Source organism: Pseudorca crassidens, chromosome 1 (assembly GCF_039906515.1).
Source record: "Pseudorca crassidens isolate mPseCra1 chromosome 1, mPseCra1.hap1, whole genome shotgun sequence".
Classification (NCBI taxonomy): Eukaryota; Metazoa; Chordata; class Mammalia; order Artiodactyla; family Delphinidae; genus Pseudorca; species Pseudorca crassidens.
In genome coordinates this window covers 79,073,072-79,085,188 of record NC_090296.1, presented here as the reverse complement: position 1 = coordinate 79,085,188, position 12,117 = coordinate 79,073,072, and the positions used below count along the sequence as shown (strand labels likewise).

General features: G+C 35.6%; 1 protein-coding gene across 3 annotated transcripts in view; it reads left to right on the top strand.

The window, feature by feature from the left end:
- Window positions 1-12,117, top strand: part of AQR (aquarius intron-binding spliceosomal factor) — a 142,805-nt gene that overhangs the window by 81,131 nt on the left and 49,557 nt on the right. For all 3 annotated transcript variants that reach the window (XR_010944538.1, XM_067742373.1, XM_067742371.1), the window contains exons 28-32: window positions 2,482-2,553; window positions 3,905-4,092; window positions 4,792-4,963; window positions 6,893-7,063; window positions 9,859-9,944. Coding sequence is in view for 2 of the 3 variants with exons in the window: in XM_067742373.1 (XP_067598474.1) it covers window positions 2,482-2,553; window positions 3,905-4,092; window positions 4,792-4,963; window positions 6,893-7,063; window positions 9,859-9,944 (689 nt within the window). In the remaining variant the exon portion in view is untranslated. The remainder of the gene's footprint in view (window positions 1-2,481; window positions 2,554-3,904; window positions 4,093-4,791; window positions 4,964-6,892; window positions 7,064-9,858; window positions 9,945-12,117) is intronic.

The following is a 12,117-nucleotide window of genomic DNA, read 5'->3' as shown; positions in this document are numbered from 1 at the left end:
GGTATAATTGCTTTACAATGGTGTGTTAGTTTCTGCTTTATAACAAAGTGAATCAGTTATACATATACATATGTTCCCATATCTCTCCCCTCTTGCGTCTCCCTCCCTCCCACCCTCCCTATCCCACCCCTCCAGGTGGTCACAAAGCACCGAGCCAATATCCCTGTGCCATGTGGCTGCTTCCCACTAGCTATCTACGTTACGTTTGTTAGTGTGTACATGTCCATGACTCTCTCTCGCCCTGTCACAGCTCACCCTTCCCCCTCCGCATATCCTCAAGTCCGTTCTCCAGTAGGTCTGTGTCTTTATTCCTGTCTTACCCCTGGGTTCTTCATGACATTTTTTTTTCTTCTTAAATTCCATATATATGTGTTAGCATACGGTATTTGTCTTTTTCTTTCTGGCTTACTTCACTCTGTATGACAGACTCTAGGTCTATCCACCTCATTACAAATAGCTCAATTTCATTTCTTTTTATGGCTGAGTAATATTCTATTGTATATATGTGCCACATCTTCTTTATCCATTCATCCGATGATGGGCACTTAGGTTGTTTCCATCTCCGGGCTATTGTAAATAGAGCTGCAATGAACATTTTGGTACATGACTCTTTTTGGATTTTGGTTTTCTCAGGGTATATGCCCAGTAGTGGGATTGCTGGGTAAGGAAAGAGGCTCTTTAAGCTGTCGTCTTTGAGCTGTTCCCACACTGTTTTCCATATTGTGTCTATCACCTTCAGAGTCCACGTGGGAACTTCTGAGAAAACATGGCTTTTTGAACCTCTCCCTTCTCCTAGATTCCTACCAGGATGACCTAATTAATCATTGTAATAGGGAAATTTAGCGTTAGATAGAGCTAGAGAAGACACCCATCCACATGCCTAAAACTTTCAGGTAGTTTCGATAGAAACAGTGCAGAACTGAACCTTAACTTTATCATGTACAGTGGAAATCCAGCTCAGCTACCAGTTTTGAACAAATATAAGCATATTTTGGTAAAATGAGTAGCACAGAAATTAGAGGATATATGAACACAGTTAGTTTTAAAGAGTTAATTAAGTATTAAGAGCAAATATGCTCCCCCTACCTTCCACTTCCTTAGAAAACAAAATAAGGGGAGAAAATTTTGAAAATAGAAAATAAAGGAACTCTAATTGTTCTAGGTGAAAGTCTCAAAGAAAGTATTTTACCGATAAAACAAGGAATAGGATATCTTACTATCATAAGTAGCAATCAGAATTAGAAGTGGAAGGGATAAGATAAAACCTGTTGAGAATAAATCTAGAAGAAAATTGGGCACATCGAAGAGCAGGTACATGAAAGAAAGAATGAAATTTCCTTAGGTTGGAGAAAGACTTGACTTTTCATTATTTTACAAATGTGCAGTGCCTAACATTCCTGGAAACTGGGCTAGAGGGAAGATTCAGGCATCAAACAAGTACATAAATATACAGATAGAATTATAAATGTGATGTGCCGTGAGACAAAGGCACAGAGTACTGTGAAACCCGTTTTAGATTGAAAAGTCAGAGAAGGCCTGGATAAAGTGGGTTTTAAGCTGATACTTTAAAAATGAGAAAGAGCCAAGCAGACAAAAAGTGAAGAGAAAATAGCATGTTCAGAGGGCCTGAGGCATGAGTGGTTTTACCATTTCTGAGAAAATGAAATAGGTCAATGTAGTTGAAGCTTAGTGAGTAAGGAGGAAGGTGACATGTAAAGTATGAGAGGAAGGCAGGGGCCAGCTTGAATACAGGCCCTAGTTAACACATCTCTTACAGTCCACATTAAGGGTCTTTTTTTCCTAGGAAAGATGGAAACCAATGAAGGGTTAGAAACCAGGTGACGTGATGTGATGACTTGTTATATGAGTGGTTTAGAGGAGGCAAGACAGGAAGGAGAGGGACTAGTAAAGAGATTGCTGGCAGTAGTCAGAGTAGCAGCTTGGATTAGAGTGGTGGTGGTAGTAGAAATGTAGAAAAACGAATAGATTCTAGAGGGAGTTTTGAAGGTAAAATTGACATGCTTTGGTGATGGATTAAATGCCGGGGGTGGGGAACAAAAGGAGATTGTTCAGTGCCAAGTAGGATTCATAAGGGAAAAAAATTACTGCAAAATACTACCTAGGATAAGAGTACCAATGGAAATGACCTCATATATGATCATAGGTTGATTCTTGCTTATATAGAACTTCAAAACTGAACTGAAAATAACTAAATTGATAATCTCAATCCAAGAAATGATAAACGAGGCTTCCTTAATGTAGAGTTGTATGTTTAGGGCACTTCCTTAAAGTTAAAGACTTGAATTGGAGAAGCGGTAGCATAATGGTAAAGAAGATCATGAACTTCCTGTTTGAATAATCTGTTGTTATTTTGATTTGAATTATTTGAGGGGTTTGGGGATGCTTATTACGGTCATGGTGGTAGCTGTTTGGCTTTCAGGCTCTCTTTTTGACAAGCTTTCTTTTTTCTCCCTTTCTCAGTATGACAACATTTTAATGGAAGAGGCTGCTCAGATTCTGGAGATAGAAACTTTTATACCTCTTCTTCTACAGGTAAGATACTGAGATTGAGACAAAGAAAGTAGAGTTTTGGGCTTCCCTGGTGGCGCAGTGGTTAAGAATCCACCTGCCAATGCAGGGGACACGGGTTCGAGCCCTGGTCCGGGAAGATCCCACAGGCAACAGAGCAACTAAGCCAGTGTGGCACAACTACTGAAGCCTGTGCGCCTAGAGCCCGTGCTCCGCAACAAGAGAAGCCACCGCAATGAGAAGCCCGCACACCACAATGAAGAGTAGCCCCTGCTTGCTGCAGCTGCAACTGCAGCTAGAGAAAGCCCGCATGCAGCAACGAAGACCCAACACAGCCAAAAATAAATTTATTTTTAAAAAAGTAGAGTTTTAAGAATTCTGGGGGGTAGCATCAGAAAACTACCCATTTTGGGGGTGCTAATTGCTATGATTATGTGTTCTCCTTAACTTCATTATGTTTGGTATTCTATTTTAATCTATTCGCTGGTTATTGAGTAGTTTGTATTGTTTGGGAGCACTATTTAAAAATTCATAGTTTATCTCTAAGTTTTAAAAAGACTTAGTAATTTTAATCAAGAAAATTACATTGTTAGGCAGTTTGGAGGGAAGATGAGCTTCTTTTTCATTTCTTTTATTTAGAGTTGTTTCTGGGATTGTTTTTGATCCCTGGGTACATGGCTTTTCTTTATTTTGTGCCTGAATTTTTTTAGATAAATGATGTTTAAGAATGTTTTCTTATTTTACAATAGTCTTTACTATGGAGCATAAAAAACAAAATGTGGAATTCCTAATTGAAGAATAGAGGCTACTCTAATTTATAGATAAATTGGGTTCCGAAAATTGTTTTATAAAGCCAAGTTATTTGGGACTTGTATTTTATCAGAATATGTTACAAGGAACAAGGAGACAGAGTAGGAAACTGAAGTATTAGTGTAGGCAATTAAAGAAGGTATAATTTCTACTGCCTTGGGGGGTTCGCAAACTGGCTCTTGGCATAATTGTGATACAAGGTATTTACTTTGACATCTTTCCATTTCCCGGCTTGGGCATCTGTTTCTTTCTGTGCACCCTTTGCCTAATTATGACCTAAGTCTCCCAGACCTCTTTGGGTTACCCTGCATATTAAAGTACGGTAATTCCATGCTTGCCTCTCAATCCCTCCATCCTCCCTCACACACTGTCAGCCAAGAGCAGTGGTACCCATACAAGTCGCTCTGTAAATTTGCCAGATTCTTTTCTGTGGAACTGGGGAAGAGCAAGAATTAATAAGCTGTTAAAGCCATCTTGTGAATAGCAAGAATCTTGTGCAATCAATTGGAGATTAACAGGGTAATATATTAGAATATTTTGCCGTTTCCTCACTTTTTATTTCTAGAATCCTCAGGATGGTTTTAGCCGACTAAAACGTTGGATTATGATTGGTGATCATCACCAGTTACCTCCAGTCATTAAGAACATGGCCTTTCAGAAGTATTCAAACATGGAGCAATCTCTCTTCACTCGCTTTGTCAGAGTTGGAGTTCCTACTGTGGACCTCGATGCCCAAGGGAGGGCCAGAGCAAGGTAAAGGAGACAGGGCAACGGGGGCCAGGGAGGGTGGATGGTAGGGATATTATTTCTATTTAAGGACATCATTTCGATGATACAAGTATTCAATAACATCTTCTGTATAGACTCTTATCTGTTATCCAGGAACTTGCCTGGATACAAATCTACAAATTGGGAAGTACCTTTATTACCTTCAGCATGGGGTGTGAATTGACCAAATTATATCCTTCATTTTATTCATTGAGATTAATTTAAGTGACTTCTCAGCTAAGAGCTTCTTTTCACTGTCACCTCCCTTTTTTTCATGCCCCCAAAAGATATACAATTAATATCATTTTGAAATCTAAAGCTAGAGGTGAACAAGAGGAGAACACACTAATTCTTAGTTCATGAAATGTACAGGTCCCCTCTCATAGTTACCTCAAAATTTTTTTCACTGTGCAGACTCTTCCCTGATGTTTTTACTTAAGGAATAAAGGTAGCATTTACCTCAGAGAACGTAATGGAGCTATCATTTCTTGTAATATCAATCTTCTGATTTGGTTACTTACAGGGAGACAAAGGTTGCAAAAGCATTATTGTTAAAAAGAGCACAATGTGGATAATATGAAAATTAACAGGAAGAGCCCATCCCTTAGAAACCCCCTTATATATTTTAAAAGGGGATTTACAATGCTAATATTTCCTGTTTTGGGGGGGATTTGTCTTTGAAAGCTTGTGCAACCTCTACAACTGGCGATACAAGAATCTAGGAAACCTACCCCATGTGCAGCTCTTGCCGGAGTTTAGTACAGCAAATGCTGGCTTGCTTTATGACTTCCAGCTCATTAATGTTGAAGATTTTCAGGGAGTTGGAGAATCTGAGCCTAATCCTTACTTTTATCAGGTAAGAAAAAATAGGAAACTTTTAAGTTTATTTTGCATTTTCCTGGCTGAATTACTACCTAAATCAGTATTACTGAACCACTTGGACAAACCATTAAATAAAGCAAAGTTAGATCTCCACCTCACACACAACACACAATTTTCCATTTCAGATGGATTAAAGATATATACACCAAAGAAAAGAAACTTATATAAACATACTAAAAAAGAAGAAAATAATGATGAATATATAATGTTGGGGTAAGAAAGGTCTTTTTTAAGCTCATTACCAAAATCATAAAGAAAAATATTGCTTGATTGAGAGCAGAATTTATTTTCAGCCTTTAAAAAACAATGGGTTGAAGTCTGGATGTGTATAGAACTCTTTAAAATCACTTATAAAAGAATCAACCCCCCAACAGAAAAATGCAGTAAGGACTAGAATATGCAATTCACAGAAGAAGATATAGATTTGTAGCAAGTATAAATCACTGGAATATATTTTCACCTATGTTGGGTTAGGTTTGGGAAACTATATTCATGCAATGCTAGTAGGAAAGTAATTTGGTGAACATATTGTTAGTATGTATTAAAAGCAATACTCTCACTTATAGGAATTTATCCTTTAAAAAATGGATAAATTTGCAAAGACTTACATGCTAAAATGTTCATCACATCTTTTTTTTATCGCAAATTATTTTTGAAAGGAGAAACAACCTTAATTACACTTTTACCTATTCCATATAATACTGAATAGCCACTAAGGGTGACATTATAACTTGGTTTACTGACAGGGAGAATTTTTATGCTATATTAATGAAAAAATCAGCTTGCAATGTGTATCTATAGTATCCTGTTTTGCTTTTTAAAAAGCAAAACATACATATAGAAATATGTACAGATAATCTCTACAAAAAGATCTGGCAGCATATGCACCAAAAGATTTGTTCTTTTATCTATATTAGCTGATGCTTAGATAAATGTAGTTTGTTATCAATACAGAAAATGGAAAGATTTACACAGTCATGTGGCTCCTGTCTTCCAAAGAACGAGAAAATTTGGATGAAGAGTTAACTGAAGCTGTGTGTCACCAGAATACAAATGATTTTTCCGAAGGTCTTCCTGTAATTTTCCTGTTGCCTTTACATGAAATCCAGCTTCTTGTCTTTTTTGATTTTCATGTTATGTTTATGTTCTCATTTTACTTTCTTCTCTCATCTGTTACTTTCAATTTAGTCTCTGTTGAACTGTACTAAGCAGCCTTGTGTATGCTTTCTCACTCTCAAGTAGTGTATTTAAGTCTTGGTCTTAAACTCCTTCCCGTCCATCTTTACCTAGACCCTCTAAGGTCACAGCAGGCCAGAATGATCAATTTGAGGCCACATCCTCTTCCCATCTGAAGTGGTCTGGTAGAGGTGGCAACCATTAGTAAGAGAACGAACGTAATACACACACAAAAAAACTAAGAAGTATGAAGGAAAAAGGAAAAACATTGTGTCAAAATTGAGAGCCAACTACGGTACTGCTGGATGTATATGTTAAACTGGATTTTCTGCTGGCTTCTAAGATAGTTACCTTGCTTCTTTATGTTAATATTTCTTTCCATAACTATAGTTGCAATACACTGTAACAGGATATTATTGATCTGTATTGTGATTGTTGTGGTCCCAGAAATATTAAGCGTTTAAGTTGGTGACTCTTATTTTATGATTGTTCCATGTATTGCAAATATATTGCAAATGTTAAAGGGAAGTAATTACCACATACTCTATTTTTATTTATCGTTGTTAGTTTAGGATAAGTTATTGCTCAGTTTTATGAGAGGTATTCACTTGTCCAAGATATTAACTGTTCACTTCTTGAGGTGTGATAAATGAACAAATTGTGCTAGTTAACTGTTTTTTCTATAAAGGGAAATAAATACACAATCTGATTAATGTTTTCATTACAGAATCTTGGAGAGGCAGAATACGTAGTGGCACTTTTTATGTACATGTGCTTACTTGGTTACCCTGCTGACAAGATTAGCATTCTAACAACATATAATGGACAAAAGCATCTTATTCGTGACATCATCAATAGACGATGCGGGAGCAATCCATTGATTGGAAGACCAAATAAGGTAGTTTTACAAGTATAATATGTTCTCTTATTCATGTTGTTGGCAAGATGGAAAGATTTATATTTATTATGAGTAATTTATGTTGTTCTACCTTGTCTCTTTGCTATCTCCTTTTAAAATATGTGAGAAAATGAAATAATAGGAACTCTATAAATCATTCTCTGGCAATTCTGACAGTGTTATTAGTTTGCTGTGAACGTCTGTCTCAACTATCACATTGAAGATTTTTGTTGACAGTAGTCAGAAATAAATGCTTCTGAAACTTTTTGTTGGTAAAATGATGTCTAATGAAATTATTTATGTCCTTTATAGTAGAAATAGGAATTGTAGCATTTTTTTATTTTGTTTGTCTTACAAAGGTATAATTTGTACTGCTTCTTATTGTGTGTGTGTTTAGGGGGGTGTTTTTTTCTTGAGGCTAAAGGAAAATCATAAAGTACATTCAGAACTTAGGATTTTTTTTATACTTCTTTATGTGATATGATGGAGTAATTGCAAATAAAAATGAAGATGCTTGATTTTGTCAATTAGAAAGAATAACAAACATAAATATAGTATTAGTAATGATGCAATTAGGACTTTGGCTGTGAACATAGCTATATAAAAGCTCTTTTACCTTTTCTTGGAAATCATCCACAAGTAAGAGAAAAATGGGAGGAAGAAAAAACAAATTCCATTTTTAGTGAGAGGACATGTGACTAAGATCAAGAAGAAAAAATGGGAAGAGAATTTAGGGTCTTGAAAGTGCCAGCAAAAGCACACTTTCTGAAAGTGGTGGCATACTTTGAAGTATAAGAGCCACATCCCTATTATTCAGCAACGGATATGGGTATTGGGGTGAGCAGAAGCCTTCCTGGTTCCACGCTGATTTAAAGAAGACTACAGATGAGCTATATTTGAAAAAAATACACCGTCTCTATAGTAACAGTGAAAAAGAGAACCATCTGTTGTTAAAATCACTGAGCCTTTAGAAGAAAGTTCTGCTCACCCTAACCTAACCTCTTGAGCATAGCTAATCTGAGAAACCCGCCTAATCAGTGGTAAAATAGAGGAGAAAAGGAAACTAGCACAAGCTCAATTTATAAATGAGGGAAAGAGCATCCGAACAAACTAATTGACAAGATAACATTCTCCAGAAAACATGTTGGCCTAGAATAGATGAAAATTTTGAATGCATATTTGGGTATGAATTTTAAGATACTTAATGAAGTATGCATTTCTGTGAGGGAAGGCTACAAAACAGAGAAATTGAAGAACCCAGGAAGAGATGAAATGTGAACTGGCAGAAAATAAAACAAAATCAAAGAAATGGAGACAAAATTAAAAGGAATGGGGAGGAACAGGCACTGTAGAACACTCCATAAGGGATATAGAGAGTGAAAATGAGAAACTAATAACTTTGAAATATAGGAAGTTTAGAAATAGAAGAACCTCAGTGTCTGAGTCCTTTTATTTATGAGTAATAGAAAAACTTAAACAATAAGGAAAGTTACTCTCTCTCATAACAAGAAGATGAAAGTAGTGTGGCTCCAGGTTAGGTTACAGTGTGACTCAATGATGTCATGAAAGACCAAGGTTCATTTCATCTTTCTGCTCTGCTGTCCTCAATCTGTGAGCCCAGTTCTCAGACAAGCTCTCCACATGGTCAGGATGACAACAGAATTTCCAAGTATAATATCCATACATAAGAGCAAAGGACTATATCCAGAATATATGAACTCCTATAAAAGTCATTGTAAAATATAGACAACCCAATACAGAATTGGCAAATGAATTGGACAGCATACAAATGGACAATAAGCACATGAAAAAATGCTTACCATCACTAGTTGTCAGGGAAAATGCAATTAAAACTACAGTGATGCACCACTACACATCCAACAGAATGGCTAAAATTATAAAGATTGACAGTATACCACGTGTTGGCAAGGATGTGGAGCAACTAGAACTCTGGAACTGGAACAGTGCTAGTGAATGTGTGTACAGCAACTTTGGAAACCAGTTTGACAGTTTCTTATAAACACCACACAGTCCAGCAATTTTACCCCCAGATATTTATCCAAGAGCAATAAAAATGTATTTATACAAAAGTATTTGGACATGAATATTCATTGCAGCTTTATTCAAAATAGCCCTAAACTAGAAACAACCCAAATTCCGTGAACAAGGGAATGAATAAACAAATTGTAGTGTATTCGTTCGGTGGAATACTATTCACCAGTAAAAAGGTATGAACTTCTAATTTATGATTCCATTTTTATGGAATTCTAGAACTGGCAACAAAATAATCTATAGTGACAGAAAGCTGATCAGTGGTTGCCTGGGGCTGGGGGATACAGATTTGATGACAAAAGGGACTGAGGTAATGGAAATTGTGATTGTGGTGGTGGTTATTTGGGAGTATATATTGTCAAAATTTATTAAATTGTACATTTAAAATGTTGCTTATCAGGTATATAATTAGCTGAATCCTAGTCCCTGCTTTCATGGAGCTGAGTAGTCTAGTAGGGGGAAGATTGTTAATTCCACAAATATAATAGTTACTTAGGTATCTGCAGAGTTAAAGATGAGTGCTATAAGTGTGAATAACATAGGGACATAGCCGAATCTGGTTACCATGGTTTATTTCATAGTGTTCATTAACTTGTTCTTTCGATTCCAAGTATATAGTCATGTTCTTTGGGGATTGATTATTTTAAGGATAAGATTTTTATTTCTAGCACTTTATTTAAATGATCTCTCTAGAGTTTTTGCTTTTGAAAATATACCATATTCCCCCTTTATTTTGGCCTCAGGTGACAACCGTTGACAGATTTCAAGGTCAACAGAATGATTATATTCTTCTTTCTCTAGTACGAACCAGGGCAGTGGGCCATCTGAGGTATGTAAGGAAGCATTTTCATAATAGTGTTGAACTTTACTGTATGCTTTAATTTTGAGCTTCTGTGGCTAAGTAGTTTTAAATTTTATGTTGAAAGTTTAATTAATTAACTTTTGGTGCTTTTTGTTGGACTGTAGCAGTAGCATATTCTTTGTATAGTTAGTTAATCATTGCCATTGCTTCTGAATTTTTTGAATCTTAAATGTTTCAGTAATTTTAACTTTTTTACTCTTCAGGAACAGTCAGAGATAGCATTTAATCATTATATATATATATATATATATATGTATGTATGTATGTATGTATGTATCTCCTATGTCTGTTTGAAACTTAATGTCAGAAATTAAAGGAGGTAAAGTGGTAAAAAGTCTAAGAGTAAACTTTGCATTGCACAGGATTTCTCACTTTTCCCTACACAGTCTTTTAGCTTCAGTGTTAGGATAAAGGAACCATTTGTTCTCCCATGATTAAGAATTGTCAAAACGAACAGTAATATATTTTTATCATTTATTGTGATGTACTTATGTGCTGGGGATTTATGGGAATAATATCTCCTTGTTACAAAGCAGCCATTTAGTTTATATAAACGTTCATCTCATATGACTTACTAGCAAAACTATAAGGAGAGTTCATTTTATTATTCTATTTGATGAATATAAAAAGAAAATTCTGCAAGCTCTCATAATGTTGTCATTAAGTCAAGATCTATTTGGTGCTTAACCCAGAGTGATCAGGTTCCATTAGACCGATAACTTTTACGTAAGAGTAAACAAAGATGTAATGTTTCAAGAAATTGTTTCAATACTGTAGCATTCTAAAATACAGTGTGTTTTTACTTAAGTGTCAAACATGTTTTGGAGACTAACTTTTCTAAAAAGCGGTTTCATTTCCACATTGAAATTTATAGCTGCTGCTGCATAGGGTATCATTATGATTTACATAATTAAAATCTCTTACCCAAACTCAGAGTATGAATACGTGAATACTGCTTCTTCCTCTTCCCTTTTTCTTACTCTGTAGTGCTTTTTTTGTCTTTTTCACATTCCCATGACTTTATTTCTATGCTGTTTTTTACCTGACTTCTGGAAACTTAAAAAAAAATAAAGAGAAAGATGATGATAATAAAATGCTTATAAATGAAGGCTTAAAAAAGAACCTGATCTCATTGTTGTCTTACATATCTAAATTTTCTTTATCCAGATAAATTAGTCTTCTTTGTATTTGCCAAACTTCCCTTTTGGAAGTCTACCTTCTTCGGGGGCTGCTGGTGGTGGTGGTAGTGTTATTAAATCATAGAGGGGAAAAAGTCAATTGACCTATGATTTACAATTCAACTCTCCAGATAGGTTAGGTATCTTAGCTAGAATTTTATCAAACTCCTCATAGAAGTTTTTGGTTTGTAGATACAATCTTTCATATCTTTCTTTTTCTAGGAAGTAGTAAAATATTTTGTTTTTCAAGTCTCAAGAGACCAAGGAAACCTACTTTCTTCCATATTTCTCTTTTTACTAATAGCTTTATTGGGATATAATTCACATACCATACAATTCACCTATTTTAAGTGTACAGTTCAATGATTTTTAGTATATTCATAGTTATGCAGCTATCTTCACGATTTTAGAACATTTTTATCACCCTATACCTGTCAGCAATTACTCCCCTCCCCTCTCCCCTAAGCCCTTGGCAGCCACTATTCTACTATATGTCTATAGATTTGCCTATTCTGGACGCTTCATATAAATGAAATCACTTAGCATAATGTGTTCAAGATTCATCCATGTTGTAGCATATGTCAGTACTTCATTACTTTTAATTGCTAAATAATATTTCATTATTTTTTGTGTGAATTTTTTACTTTTTATTTATCCATTCATCAGTTGGTGGACACTTGGGTTGTTTCTCCTTTTAGGCTATTAGGACTAATGCTGTTGTGAACATTCATGTACAAGTTTTGTGTGGAAGTATGTTTTCCTTTCTCTTGGGTGTAGACCTTGGAGTGGAATTGCTGGGTCATATAGTAACTCTGTGTTTAACCCTTTAAGAAGCTACTAAGCCGTTTTCCCAAGTGCCTGCCTTTCTTCTTTTACCCACATCTTTTTTTCATCCAGGATAGACTAATCAGGTGATTGTTTAGGAGCCAGGCTATTGAGCGTCAGTTCCAGAGACCTGTTTT